Raw genomic sequence first — 14,829 nt, 5'->3', positions numbered from 1 at the left:
TAATGCAACCAATAGCAGGGAAGCATGACTCGTTCTAAGAATTGGAAAAGCAAGACACGATGCTGAATTTTCAACTATGGTGTGTGTGTGGTAGTGGTGGATTCATGACTTAATTGCTGCAACTTAACTCACGAGGATAAGAGATAAGATCAAATTGACGCCCGAGTACGACAATGACTTGTTTTTCTACATTGACCATGTCGAGGATGAGTAGGAGGGAGTCCCACGCGGACTAATTTAAGGAATTATCATATATTTATGGTATGAGGTCTTTTGGATAATTCCAAAGCAAAATTACACCTTGGAAAGGATGGCTAAGAAGGAGTCACACATTGAGTTTATACATAAAGAATACATTTCTCCATGCCCAAAGCAAGAGAGCTGTGGTAGAGGATATGATGGGTGGAGTTGTTTGGGTGTCACAATTGCACTTTTCTTAGCAACGGACTTTGCGATTGTGCGGCACTCACTCCTAATCAGCGAGTGAGTTAAGCCAATTTGTATTCATGTGGCTTATGGCCAGGTAACGTATGCTCAAGTCTCTAGCTCCAATTTGAAAAGAGAGAGTTTGAAAGCAAAGTTGAGCGAGAGATTGAGAATAGTGTTATATAGAATGCAAGCAAAGACAACAACAACAACGACTTAAACAGTATATAATTTTTCGGGTATGGAGAATTAGATAGCTCGTCACATCCTCCAAATAGTATATTTTGAAGCAATTCAGATTTCGCCAATATAGTCATACAAACTGAAAATACAATAGTAAAGCAATACAACATAGAATAACATAAAGGGTTCGGAGTGGCATGGGCATGTGGCCACAGGCAACACGCTCTGGACGAGCATGACCGGGCAAGGGGCTAGCTTGTGAAATCTCACATCGGTTGGAGAGAGGAACAAGTAAGTTATTAGCAAGAGGATGAAACCACTCACGGACACCAGAAACAACACATAACGACCTAACGGACACTAACGAAATCTCACATGATGGGATGTCCTAAGTTGAAGCTTTCCTTTATTGAAGCCTACAGCGAGTGCATGTGGGCAGTGTTATTGGAATTTGTTGCGCGCATTTGTTGGCGTCCTCGTAGTTTCGGAAGTTGATGAACTGAAATTTTTGGTTATCAACAGAGATGAAGTGTATGTATTGTTGATCGCAGGGGTTCCTCCCAACGCCTTTGAGGAGCTGAAATGGTATAATTACCTGTGGAACACCAAAGGAAGGAAGGAAGGCATATAATAGTTAAGTAATAACAGCTCCGCACAGTTTTGGGTTTAATTTAGTAGAAGAAGTACCTTTAGATAGAGGTTGGGGTGTGGAGTATGGATGTTAGTGCAGAATGCAAGCTTTACTGTTGATACAAACAAAACCCCTCTGAGAGGACCAACTTCCGTCTCCAAATCACAACGGAACCAGTTTTGAAGCTTCTCGTTGGCCACCGTTTCAAACGTCCGATGGAATATCTTCTCAAACCGACCATCTCCCAACCTCTCTATCGCCTCTTCAACTCTTCTATGCAACCCTTTATCGCCCTCTCCACTGCTCTGCCCTGCTTCTACCAATGTAACCACAATGCCCATTTCGTTAATTTCCTGACCCACTCAATCAAATCAAAACATGGGTACCAAGTTTTCAGCTCATACCCACCTTGGTTTATGTTGTCTTTGATGTGCTCGACCACCCAACCCAGCATTTCATCACCAAAATTTGGACCCGTTTTTCCTGCCTCAACAAAATAACAAGTAAGCACAACAGAGGTAAACTCTGTTTAGTAACAATTCTGTTGTAAAAGTTAATAAGTTGGGTTTTGAGTGTTAGATGAAAGTGTCCCACGTTGGTTAATTTAGGGAATGATCATGGGTTTATAAGTGAGGAATATTAATTCCATTGGTACGAGGTCAACAAAGCCATGAGAACTTATGCTCAAAGTGAACAATATCATACCATTGTGGAGCATAGAATAGAATTGTGTACCTTTGAGTTGCTTGTTGTGGTAAAACACAAGGGGCAATTTGATTTGATTTGGGAGGTCACCGAAGACGCTACAACAGCAACCAAAGCTCATAACCTTTAACAATACAGAACTGCCACTCCCATTACCATTCATAGATATCCTCCTCAACTGCTGTACGTTCAATTGCAACAACAAATTTTGTGAGGCCCTTCCAAATTCAGCATCCAATTGGCGAAGCTTTTTGGTGTAAAATGGGGCCTTGTGATAATTCAGAATACTTTGATCCACACCCTCGCACTTGCCTATCAGTTTCTTCCCTTTCTCTATCACTCCCCGCAAGCTCCTTGTGTTTTCTGCGGAAGCAAGGAAGCCGCTATGCTCATCATCAAGCTGTTGGATCACTAAGCTCAGAAACTCTAACTGGACTCTGATCTCCTCCAGCACAGGTTTGAAATGAATGCTCTTTTCCGCCAAATCCAATATGCCTTTCAGCAGCTCTCCGAACAACGCACCCAGAACAGCCCCGCTCACCAGACCCTCCGCCATTATTGCCTTCTCCAAATTCAACCAATACCTCAAAATAATTCCTCCAACCAAACTGAATTAATAGGACGCATCTACCAACTCGTGGAGTTTCCCAGCTATGTCCAAACATTATTATTATTAATTTTTTTTTTTAATATTATTTTGTCAGGAAATTCAAAATATACTCGGAGTTTGATAAGCGTTAAGCGCGTGGTTGACATTCACTACTTCCTATTGTGTTTGATGCCACAAACTAATTGTGTTTTCACATTCACCACACCTCTCTCTACATATAAATATCTATAAAATATTAACATTCGAAAATATTAAGAAAAAAATAATAATAATAATTCTTAAGCGCGTGGAATATTGAGAGATATTTCTATTGTATTTCGGAGATATATTATTGTGAATATTCTAATTGTGAATTTTAAGTATATATATTAATGTGTATTTATGAATTTCAAATTATTTGTATTTAAAGTCTTAAACTCTTAAATTAATTAATGTTTTGAAAATAACATTTTAAGAAATTAAGGTTTGGAAGACTTTTCGTTATTTTTAGAATAAACAGAAAAAAGAAAAATAATTATTATTCAAAAAAAAAAAACTAAACTTATTGGTGGTTGTTGTTATTATTATTATTATTTATTTTTTAAAAAAAAAAATCTAAAATCATGACCAGGTAGTAATGACGGAATCATGGGTTCTAGATTCTTCTTTTTTAAAATAATAATAATAATGATTAGTTTTATTTTATTTTATTTTATTTTAAAACCAAGGAAAACTTCAACAAGTATTAGTCTTCCAAACCTACGTATGCAGTCTCACGTCATTATGTCCGGTATTATCTGCTCAATCTTGTAACTTCAGCTCCAAGTTCTGATTTGTTAGAAAATTTAATTTATGGTCAATTCTAGACGCCTTAGATCGAGTTCCATTGAACTAATTGCATCAATACAATTCTACTCAAACCGATCGCAAATTCCAGCTTACCTCTTTGTAGGCGTTGAGCAAGTCAAAACTTTAAGGTATGTTGAAATAATGTTCATATCGATTGGGAGACTGATTTTTTGCATTCATCTCTTAGAGGTGGAACTTATAATCACCGAGGCTAGGAAGATTGTTGGATGAGAGTCTCATATTAGTAAATTAAGAGCATGATCATGAGTTTATAAGTAACTCAAGAATACTTCTCCACTGATATCAAGCCTTTTATAGAAACAAAAAAACAAAATCACAAGAGTTTAGATGCCTAATTTGTTGGGTATCTTATGGGTCCAAGCCTTTACATGTGCTTGAAGTTCTAATATTGTCAACAATCTTTTCTTTTACACGACTTTTTATACGGGTATTTTTTCTACCTATATGCGTATTTTTATTAAATGTAATATACTCTAATTATGTTGAACTAGAGGTCCATGTGTTCATGTTCATGGGGGAAAATATGTGAGCTTTTTTCTGTTCTTTTCTCCATAAAAGTAGTACAAGTAAAAAGCAAAGAAGAATTTGAATGTTGAATGGAAACTTTATTGGGTTTCAAATTTAATTTAAAAAAAAGAAAAATCTTGAATATAATATGAAATGCATAAAAAGATGGTTTGATTAAATCTTAATTGGATGAAGTTAATTTAATTTAAACATTGATGCTAAATAAGGCATTCATTTGATACACCACAAACCCAAGCACAAAAACACACACAAAAATAAATCCTAATATGGAAAACACAAATAGCCAAATTAGGGGAAAATAAAACACACTCCCTTTTTTTTTTGTTCCTTTTTTTAGTTCAAGGATATGCTTCATTAGCACTAGCATGAACATCTGACCAAGAAAAGGCTGGATTCCAGTAACCTGTTGTTTCGCCGCCGCCCACCGGAGCTGCCTCCAACATCGCTGCCGTACCCCCATTCGTTACTCCCACCGATCCCTGCTGCCCGTTGCTGAAATAATTGCTCGATGAAGACTTAAGCTTTTGATACAGCTCCTGGATCCCACCGGCGCCGCCCTGGACCTGATCTCCACCGCCGTGGGGGATCCCATTTTGTTGGGGATGAACTTGGCTCTGATTTTTCCTCCAGTAAGAGCTGCAGAGCCCCAGAGAAGAAATATGAGTGGCCGGATCGAAACCCATCGTCCTAGCATGAAACGGCGTCGCCGTGGCAGTGGCAGCTGCCGTCGCCGGTGGGTCGTTGATGACGTGGGAACCGACGAGGTTATTAGGGTTAGGGTTTTGGTTTTGGGTGGCGGATCTCAAAATAGACAAAAGGTGAGAATTCTGCGGCGAACCCCACAGAATTTGCGTGGGCGACATTATTTCATGATCCAACGCCGACCCAGTTCCGAATCCGACCCGGCCCAATATCTCAGACGACAAAGTTTTCATCTTTCCAGCCGCTGATTTCCCGACCACAGCCGCGCTCTTGTTCTTCCGACACCCACCACCAATGGGAACATTCCTAAGGGCCCCACCTTTAGTCCAATAACGACGACATGTCTTACAGAAATGGCGAGGTTGAGTGAGATTGTAGTTGTTGTAGTAACAAAATTTGGTGTTTGCAGAATCGCATCTGGGGCACCGCAAGTTTTGAGCTTCAGAATTTGAGGAGGTTGCTGACGTGGTGGCGGCGACGGCAGAGAGGGAAGTAGAAGGGGAAGAAGAAGAAGAAGCATTAGTGGTGGAGATTTTGGTGTCTCCAGCTGCAGCTAAAAGCCCTGAAACACCAAATAGTTCTTGGATCATTGTATCTTTTTTTTTTTTGGTTTTTTTTTTTTTCTTTTGGATTTCAGAACAATCCAAAATCAAAAGAAAAGAAAAGGCAAGAGAAAATGGAAATGGGTCTTTTTAGTTAGTGGAAAAAAGATAAAGAAAGTGGGTTTTGTTGGATCAATGTTTTTGAGTGAGAGAGAGAAGAGAGAAGAAATGGAGAGATTTTGGGAGTGGAAAGAGGATAAAGAGTGAGATATATAGGATATTATATAGAAAGAAAAGGAAAGACAGGAACAGTTTTTAGGGTTCTAGTGGTTGATGCTCAGCTGCTGGGTCATACCCTTAATTTGCATTGAATCAATGGATTGGAGTGAGTTTAAAGAAACTTGAATAATGTGAAAGGTTATGGTATAAAAGTATGTGAGGATATTGGAAATATGGGTAAAGGTGGGAGGTACGACCCCACAGATTAAAGGCATCATACCCTCTGGAGAGGGCATCCAGTTCGGCCTCCTTGCACCTAAAAGCAACCACCAGCTGCATGCTATGGGTACTCATCGTCTGACCTGCAATTTCATCCACTTTAATCCTCTTCTCATCAAATTCATTTACACGTGTGTTCAACTAATTAAACAATTTATTTTATATATAAAAAAAAAAAAAAACATATTTATTTCACTGGTCAGTGCTAGATTTTTCTTTTGGCAGCATCATTGTTTTTGTAGTGGGATTTCAGTTTTATGCTTTTTATGTTATTATTAAAGAATTTAAATCTTTGTTTAAGGGCACGAGTTTGCTCGGTAATTAAAGAAATTTAAGAAAATGGGTTTGGAAAAGATTCAGTATTTTTATTAAAGTTGAGCACGGTGATATGTAACGAGTCAAATGGACTTGGATTGTTACAAATAGTATCAGAGTTAAACCCATCGAAGACGTTTGACCCTAAGGAAGTAGATTGTGAGATCCCACATTGACTAAAGAGGTAAACGAAACATTCCATATAAGAATATGAAAACCTCTTACTAGTAGAAGCGTTTAAAACTATAAAACTGACGATAATATGCAACCGACTAAAACATATAGTATCTAGACTTAAGTGGTTACATAAATATTGAAAAATATTAAAGAAATTTAGTAACTATAATAAAGAAAGGAATTAGAGTACAGTTATAAAAAAATAAAAGATGATGGTGGCTGTTGTGTTGTAGCTGACATTGACTACTCATACTTAGGACACACATAGAATGCGACACATCATCTGTCTTTTTACTCTTATCTTACCATTTTTTTAAAAATTTCATGAAAATCTTTGTTTCCCAACATTAATCACTTATTTATAGTTTTTAATTAGTGGATAATCTTTTAATTTAAAATAATCTTAAAAAAAAAAAAAAGTGTTGATCGATAATGGTATCAAAGTTCAAATCTTATCCCTTAAGTTACACGACAATTATTTTAATGTTTTTTTAATTATCCATTATGTCTTAATTAATTAAAAAAATATATATATTTTATAAATAAATGGTGTGGATTGAAGAGTAAAAATTAGGGCAATGAGTAGATTTATTTATTTATTTATTTAAAATGTAAATGGTAAATAGTGGAGGGAAGGAAGTTGAGTGAGGTAGCTGAGCGCGCGTGCCGTCCGGAGAGGGAGAGTTAAAATCAGAGGGTACCCCCTCCCTGCCCGTCATTACGGGCAGTGGAAATAGAAAACGACGAGAGGTTTGGATACTCTGAATTTGTGAGTCAGCGATCGGTGTCGGGCAGTCCTTGTGGTCAGTTAGGGGCAGTCTGGGTGGGCCCAGGTCGCTCCCTCGATCCTCGGGCGCCCTTCCTTCAATCACCTTCTCTCCTCTCACTCCCTTTCATTTTCCAAATTCTTTAAAGATTCTTTTCCAATTCCATTTACCGAATCTTTCTGAAAATTCTTCCCCTCTTCTATTTTCTCTTCTCTTTCAACTCTATTATCATTCCATCCATTTCCCCTCTTCCCTTTCAATTTCCCTCCTAATTACTAACCAATATGGACCCACATCCACATATTTTTTTTTTTTATATCAATAATTAATATCATATTTTATCTCCTCTTAATTTAATATATCTATCAATTACGACGACTCAAATTTATAATTGGCTAATAGCGAAAAATTTTAAATTATCATCAACTTTTGCCCCCTTGATTTTAGGGTAAACTATGTTTTGTTGTCTCTTATGATAATGCTTTAAAATGTTTCAATAGGTGAGACAAGAACCGGTAGTGAAGCTCCAATGCATAGATTCTATTTCTCTATCAAACCTCAATTTACAAATAATTTTTCCATTATTTGTTAGTGTTATAATTTTCTTACGGTTGAGATTATAAGTAATAACTAAAGAAAAAAACAGAAGATTTGTGGATAATAAAGTGATAGATGAAGGAGAAATGAAAGGTTAATAATAGTAAAGTTGGTGAGTGTGGTATATGAAATGACATGACAAGAATGCATGGCATGGGATGCGATGGAATCCAACATATAGAATATGGACCCCTTCATGTGTCGCCCACTCATACATCACCATGACCCCTTTTCAATTAATTGAAACTCTCGTCAATCTCAACTTTGAATTCAAACTCCCGTGGCTTTGGTTTGGTCTTTCTCTCTCATACCAATAGAGATAGTATTCCTTGATTATAAACTCATGATCTAATAATTATTATTTTTCAACATTCCCGACCCCCTTTCAATTTGCCTCCAATTCCCTTGTCTAATTTTTGTAATTTCTTTTTTCATTATTCAAACCAACCTCACTTTTTTCAAAATAATAATAATAATAATAATAATAATAATAATAATAATAATAATAATAATAATAATAATAATAATAATAATAATGGGTATAGGAAGATTTAGAGGATATGTCCAAAGGTGACAAAAGCTGGGAAATGGAAAGAATCGTCCTTGCACCACCACCCATACATCTATCATGTCTTCCCTCTCCAAACCAATAAGCTTTTGCATGTGCCCTGCCCCCTCCTCCCTCTTTCCTTTCCTTTCCTTTTTTTCTTTTCATATCAACTATTTACAAACATTATTATTCTCTGAATACTTAAAGTGGACAATATCATGTCAGGATAGATAATTAATTACTACATTTCCTGATTGGCTAAGAAGAATTTTAGTGATTTTCCAATACATGAATAAAATAAAACATCTTAAGATTCAAAATCCAGCATCATGTGATTAATTATTTATTTGAATTTTCGTCTCGAGTAGCACAGTCAACAATGTAAGATTTTTAATATCAAAAGACTTATCACTATTTTCAAAAGTAGTATCGACCAAATTATCGCTATTTTTGACTTGATTTGTATATGATATACAAATGATTAATAACGTTGAAAATTGGAGAAGAAATAACTCCAAAGACAACCACACATTTGAACCAATTTTTATTTTTATTTTTTAATATATTTTTTTCTTTTGATTTGGTGACGTAAAAGAACCCTTCTTTTTATATAATTTGTGTACGTAATGAATTGGAGATTGAAGAGAGATGGGGGACATAAATATAAATTCATGACATAATAATGGAAATAAAACATTATCCCGAAATGAGGAGTCAAATATTGGCATTGAAAACGTAAAAAAGAATTAATAAATTTATTTATTATTATTTTATTTAAAAAAAAGGGGAAGAGACAGGCAGGCACCCAATCATATCAACAACAAAAGGAATCCAACCACAGTCCCCACCTCCACATTGTCTTATTAAATCCCACTGTACCAAGAAAATCCATTGCCCATTCACCTGGGGCCTTTTTTAATTAATTAAATAATATTTTCTTTGTTATTATTATTATTATTATTATTATTAGAAAAAGGAAAAACTATGTTGATTACATTAATTTCGTGTGTAATGATTACAATGTTGTTTCACATTTAAGCTAAATTGTTGTTATTTTTGGATAATGACATTATAACTTCATATTTCTGTTTCTTTTTCCTATAAAATTAAATAAAATATTTTAATTCTTGTGGTAACAAAATAACAAGACTTAAAAGGGACAGAGAAAGAAAAGAAAGACAAAAAAAAAAAAAAAAAAAAAAACCACACTGAAATGAAACTATTTTATTGGCAACAGTGAGGTGAAACAAGAAGGATCCTTCTTCTTGTCTTGAACCTATGTCTTGGATTCCATTCAGTTCTTCGAGCTTCAAATTAAATTTTGTTTTTTCTTTAAATTATGGATCAAAATAAAATATTCCGTATAAATATCATAATTGAAGTTAATAATAAAAAATATTCTTGAATTAAGAAATTGGTTTTAATTATACCCGAACTTTCAAGAATTTGATTCATCAATGGATGCAAGAGAGGAAGCTACTAGGGCAGAGGCAGAAGTACCCATCTTAAGCCGAAAAAGAGAAGGAACTTAGTATGACCTTTATAGTGAAGTAGGATGCTTTAATTCTCTTTTAACGCCTAATTAGAGTGATACATTCCAGCCCATCAATTCAAAAAAGTTTAGATAGAATAGGATATTCTAAGTAAATACGTTATTCACCGTTATAGTCATTATAATCTTGTTTAGGTGAATAAGTCTAAACATAAGCAAAATAAGGGATTAAGATTAAGAAAATGTTATTGAATGAAATAAGGCTTATGATTTGAACAGCAAAAGCCTAAAAAAAGTTGTTTTAAAAGAAACCAAAATTTTGGAAGTTGATGTAACCTAGAAAACAAATTATTGTGTTAATGTCTGTGGCTCTCGTCTAGTACACCAGAAGGCTGACGGCTGCATGACCGAAAGCCCGCGGTACAATGGCAGGCCCCTATAACGAACACCCTTCAAACTCCATCAACCACCCGAGAACTACTTCAGAGTGGCACGTACTTTCACAAACAAACGTTCATGTTAATTATACGCATACCCGATGGCTACCCAGCCATGGCTAAGCCAAGTACACTCGAGATGAAAATGGTGCCATGTGCAAGCAACCGGTCTGCTTCTCTCTCAAAACTCCTTCATGAAGCTTGAAAACACCCACCCATATCAGGGCAGCGCCTTTTCTTGACATTTGACAACCCCATGGCCCCTGCATTGACACGCCATGACGCCCCATGCTCAGAATCTCTGGCTCTACAGCCCCATTTGGGTGAGCATGGCTCCATAACTTTTCTGAACGAGGCGTGGTAGGGGCTGAATGTGACACCCTAATTAGAGCGCGCTTTTTATTAAGCTTCCACTTCAAAGGCCCATTGGGCCTAAACTACAACCTGACCCATTTTGTATGGCCCATAGAGGGATTAAAAAATTAAGTTTTAACCATTTCAGTTTTTTGTTTTTCATTTTATTTTATTAATAAAAAAAAAAAAACTCATGGTAACCATTTTGTTTTCTATTAAAAAAAAAAAAAAAAAGATTTTATTAGACTTTTTTTTTCACAAAATAAAAAATTAATTTTGTAGAACTTGTCATTTAACTAATTTGTTATAACAAAAAAAATTGAATTTTCCTTTTGTATTAAATATAATATGGACAAATTAAAAAGACATAGAAGGCGTCTCCTTGAGTTCTGCCCAGAAATGATGAGTTTTTGTAATTCAGAAAGTTAGGGTTTCCATTCCGCGATCAGACTGCGATAGGAACCTCGCCATATCCCAGTGCCATGAATTGTGAAGTCTGCCAACTCAAAGAACTGGTACTCTCTTCTTTTCTCCTCGCGTAATTTTGTGTCTGAATTCTAAGTGTCTCATTTTCACCATCGCCGTCGTGTTAATGGATTTTAATTGTGGCTTATTCAATTTAGGAAGTTGAGCAGTTCGAGATACGCGAAGTTCTGCGCTGTAAGTCTACGCCGTTTGCTTACTGTTCTTAAAAAGGAAAATTAAATTGGCTGAACAAATTATAAATGTTATAACATCATCGTTGGAAAATCTGTACGATATATTATTATGAGTAGTTGCTTGCATAGAATTAATCGTTCACCTGTGTTCTGTGTGATCCGATCTAGTTCGGTTTAGTGTTTTCCAATGAGTGTCAAAGTTTTGGGGCATAGAGACGTATTTATATACTATCATGTTGTGTCCCGAGAGCTCCAGTGTTCATTTTCATTTATAATGCTTTGTATGACGTGATTAAATATGCTTCGATTTCTCAGTCAACTGAGGAAAAGTTTTAATCCGCTCAGATGAGAGTGAGGAGTAAGCGTTTAGGCTTTAGTTCATCTTTTTTTCTGCTTATAGTACGAAGTACACTCAGCAAAAACTGACATGTAGTTGAGGTCACTCAGCCATTTGAGCCGGTTCCAGAAGCTTTATTGGCATCACAAAAGCTGCTGGAAGAAGGTTGCTAATAGAGTTAAATTAGTATACGAGGTGGAGCCATAGAGAAGATGGTTGGAGTCTGTTAAAATGGCTGGGGAGAGTTGTTACTAGCAAGTTTGGGTTTTTGGTTTGGTAGTTGGTTTTCTATTTTCCAATTTAGTTGTTTAATTTTGAGTTTCGTTCATTGTGGAGATGTTGAAGTTCAATGCATCCTTTTTTGGATTTTTGGGCTGTTTTTCCGTGTCTCCAACTTGGAGTTTGTTGTTTTTTCAATTGGTGGATGAAAAGTATTGTTTCGAAAACTAGCACATTGTTGTGAATAAAGGGCATAGGCAATGAGGACGGGACATTAAAAGGGTTGTACTTAGTTTGTCTTAGGTGGAGGGGAGGCTTGTAGGTTCCTCCAATAACCTGGAGAAATTTCTTTCTACTTCGTTGGTTCAATATATTTTCATGGATTCTTTTAAATAGGAAACAAAGAGAATACCTTTAAAACAAGGAAGCTGTAAGAAACCGCTCCGGTTGATATTAATTAGAGTATGGCTATATTTACTCAAGAGATTAGAGAACGTGCATCAACAAGAGTTAAGTAAACTTTCTCCCAATGAGCTCCGTAGTCTATCACCTTATCTTGAAAAATGATATCTTTCATTTCCAAAGGGGGTAGAAACTCATCGCTATCTTGGTTAAAAGGAACGGTGGATGATCTGGATTTTATTCTCCAATAACTTCTGTTACATATGACCTTTTATTGTTGTGTTGACCAATTGGCTTCATATCAAAACATCATTATCAAAATTCATAGGAGATTTACTGCTGAAGTTTGACTGGTACAAATTTTGAAGAGAGTTTGATTATTCATATAGCTGATGATCTGAGAGTTCTTGATATTTTTCCTATGGTGCCTGATGGTTGTCAAGTTTTATCCATTGTGTTATTAGGCTAGATGTCTCTACTCAGGATTTCACCCAGAACAGTTGTATAATAGCTCTGGTGTCATGTCAGTGTACGGAAGAATTGTATAGAATACAGTACAGAAGAATTGGGTTTCCTTAAGATTTTTTAGGAAGAATCTATTTTCCTTCACTTTTTTAAGCCGAAGTTGAAAAGAAATGTTTTTAATTTTCCAAGATTGGCATGTTATTATGTCTGATATACTCTGTGGATGTTTGGTGTGCCTTTGTTTTTTGAGTGACATGATTATATTGCCTCTTAGCATAATTTTTTCGTTTGCATTTAGCTATATTTATTGTTGAACTCAAGAAATCTTTTACGTGTGAAAAACTATTAATGTGTTTGTTTATCATATGATAATGCTTGTTCGACAATACTTCAGGCATACTACACACAATTGTATTTCATCGAGCTTTAGGTCTTGTTCGGCCCAAAGACATTGATTTGGAGCTTTTTGATATTACTTACGTAAGTCTCAACAACCCGACAGCTTTTTGACATTAATTGATTAGTTATTCTGTTTGGAAGTATTGTCATTATTCAGTTTTTATTTACAGTTTCTGATGGTTAGTAAAATATGAAAATTGCGCATACATCATGTTTTATATATAGTCTCATACAACCCGACAGCTTCGTGCATAATTCTTGTTAAGAGAACTCCAAGAGGAGGATACAAAAATGATTCTTTCATCTCAAACATTCCCTTGTTCATCCATCTTGTGGAAGGTTCTTCTGTTTCTTTCTAACTAAATCTCCCATAGAATAACTCTAATATCATCAAGCCAAATGATCCCTTTTTTCCTTGCTCTTCCTCGACCCCTACTGTATGCCTTTATTCTTAAAGCAGTGATCTCTTACCACATTCCGATTATTTATTTTATTTTATTTTTACTCTTTCACGTTCATCCATTTGACTTAGGCTTAATTTGATGTATTCAAATGTAATCGAGTCCCAGATTCTTCCAGTCTAATGGGTCTGCAGTGTCTACATTTTTTTTTTTTTTTTGTTGGTGACTTGTGTACAATTCTGTTTATTACTGTATAGGTGCAATGTGGGGATGTTGAAGTTGAGAAAAAGATAGATGAGAAGATTGAGCAGTTCATTAACTGGGTAGAGAAACACCCGAACAAGAAAAGCCAGGTTTTAAATCGATGTTGAATTTTGAGTGTCATAAGTTTCGTGTAAATGTTGTTTGGTTATTTCTTGCTTTTAACTAATTCCCCATTTTTGTTAACAGATATGTTTGTCCTTTTATCAAGAGAAAAATAAACAGGCCTCTTGGTTCACTAACAAAATTGAACGCTTTTATTGGGAACAATGGTATATCAATTTGCATGTGGCACAACACATAAAAATACATTCTGCCAAGACTCACCCACAGAAAATTCTAGTTGACCCAGAAGGTACTCTTAATTCTTGCTTTTATTATTATTATTCTTTTTAATACTTCCGGTCTCTCAGGGATGAATTGTTTCTACCGACCTGCCCTTTATGTGCAGAGAGTGAATTGGAGGAGAGAAGCATTCGCAGGACAACACTGGAAGCTTCTCTTCGCGAGGTGTTGTTTCAAGTAATAAAATTTGTGAATGAAAAAAAGGATCATGTTCCTGCCATACCAAGTCCCGATTGTGGTGTTGTGATTTTCCCCTATGAAATAACAATTCCTAGGTGAGTTGAACCAATGAAATTAATGACATGTCTTTGCATCTCAATTCTTTGTCATTTATATTCTGATTTAAGAAAGCTTTAAAGCTCCAGGATTATACAGTGCATATTATTTAATGGTATGTTTGCCGATGGCTCAGTTCATCAGATTCTGCATTTGGAATGGACATGATCAAGCGGATGCTGCAGACTGGACACCCCACTATGCTGAGCTGATTATCAGAGTTCTGGAGCTACACCAGGAAACTTGGGGCATCGATCCTTCATGCATATGCACATCCACTATCCATGTTAATACTCTTATCTTCTTCCTTTTCTCTGTCTTTTACTTAGTCATATTGTGAATATTGACACTAATCACTGTATATACATATTTGATATTCATATGATTAGTTACAATAAGATTATGGAGTGAGTGAGAACCATCATTGTAGATCCTCTCGACTTTTATAAGATTGTGCTTATCAGTCATAGATCCTCTCGACTTTTATAAGATTGTGCTTATCAGTCATGTACTTTATAAATTTTAATCTTTTAATCTTTCAATTTCGTGTCTAGTAGTGTTTATTATAGCTCGGTCAATTTAATATTGTAATATTTTAATATTTTAAATGTCCCACAAATGATGTTATTTAATGTTTATGTAGTACACTGACTTTACAGAATTAACTTATGTTTATCGTTATAATTAAATTAACTTTACTTA

At 35.6% G+C, this 14,829-nt stretch overlaps 3 protein-coding genes across 4 annotated transcripts; 1 reads left to right on the top strand and 2 right to left on the bottom strand.

Moving 5' to 3' along the window:
- Positions 1–637: 637 nt before the first annotated feature.
- Positions 638–2,630, bottom strand: LOC111804208 (uncharacterized). Of its 2 annotated transcripts, none has more exons than XM_023688934.2 (4): positions 1,976–2,630; positions 1,649–1,723; positions 1,297–1,550; positions 638–1,204 (listed from the first exon to the last, which is right to left on the bottom strand). In XM_023688934.2, exons 1-4 carry the CDS (start codon positions 2,499–2,501, stop codon positions 1,016–1,018), a joined length of 1,044 nt encoding a protein of 347 aa, XP_023544702.2. In that variant the 5' UTR covers positions 2,502–2,630; the 3' UTR covers positions 638–1,015. The 2 variants fall into 2 exon arrangements, with proteins under 2 accessions (XP_023544702.2, XP_023544701.2); XM_023688933.2 differs by having other exon boundaries at positions 639–1,204; positions 1,297–1,556; positions 1,976–2,627.
- Positions 2,631–4,123: 1,493 nt separating this feature from the next.
- On the bottom strand, positions 4,124–5,453 carry LOC111804035 (uncharacterized). Its single transcript, XM_023688698.2, has one exon. It carries the CDS (start codon positions 5,222–5,224, stop codon positions 4,271–4,273), a length of 954 nt encoding a protein of 317 aa, XP_023544466.2. The 5' UTR covers positions 5,225–5,453; the 3' UTR covers positions 4,124–4,270.
- Positions 5,454–10,718: 5,265 nt separating this feature from the next.
- On the top strand, positions 10,719–14,558 carry LOC111804543 (meiotically up-regulated protein). The gene is made up of 7 exons (XM_023689391.2): positions 10,719–10,878; positions 10,987–11,023; positions 12,840–12,925; positions 13,503–13,598; positions 13,696–13,861; positions 13,958–14,126; positions 14,264–14,558. The coding sequence occupies exons 1-7, from the start codon at positions 10,846–10,848 to the stop codon at positions 14,337–14,339; spliced, it is 663 nt and encodes a 220-aa protein (XP_023545159.1). The 5' UTR covers positions 10,719–10,845; the 3' UTR covers positions 14,340–14,558.
- Positions 14,559–14,829: the final 271 nt, after the last annotated feature.

The sequence above is a fragment of the Cucurbita pepo genome, chromosome 10 (assembly GCF_057944985.1).
Source record: "Cucurbita pepo subsp. pepo isolate OVF chromosome 10, ASM5794498v1, whole genome shotgun sequence".
Taxonomy (NCBI): domain Eukaryota; kingdom Viridiplantae; phylum Streptophyta; class Magnoliopsida; order Cucurbitales; family Cucurbitaceae; genus Cucurbita; species Cucurbita pepo.
Note: the sequence above shows the minus strand (reverse complement) of the source record. Positions and strands in the feature narration are given on the sequence as shown.

Coding starts and splice junctions, on each gene's coding strand:
- LOC111804208 (XM_023688933.2), bottom strand. CDS start 2,501: ATGGCGGAGGGTCTGGTGAGCGGGGCTGTTCTGGGTGCGTTGTTCGGA. Junction 1,724..1,975: donor CCACAACAAGCAACTCAAAG/GTACACAATTCT, acceptor TTGTTGAGGCAG/GAAAAACGGGTCCAAATTTT. Junction 1,205..1,296: donor ACCCCAACCTCTATCTAAAG/GTACTTCTTCTA, acceptor GGTGTTCCACAG/GTAATTATACCATTTCAGCT.
- LOC111804035 (XM_023688698.2), bottom strand. CDS start 5,224: ATGATCCAAGAACTATTTGGTGTTTCAGGGCTTTTAGCTGCAGCTGGA.
- LOC111804543 (XM_023689391.2), top strand. CDS start 10,846: ATGAATTGTGAAGTCTGCCAACTCAAAGAACTG. Junction 11,024..12,839: donor GATACGCGAAGTTCTGCGCT/GTAAGTCTACGC, acceptor ACAATACTTCAG/GCATACTACACACAATTGTA. Junction 12,926..13,502: donor AGCTTTTTGATATTACTTAC/GTAAGTCTCAAC, acceptor ATTACTGTATAG/GTGCAATGTGGGGATGTTGA.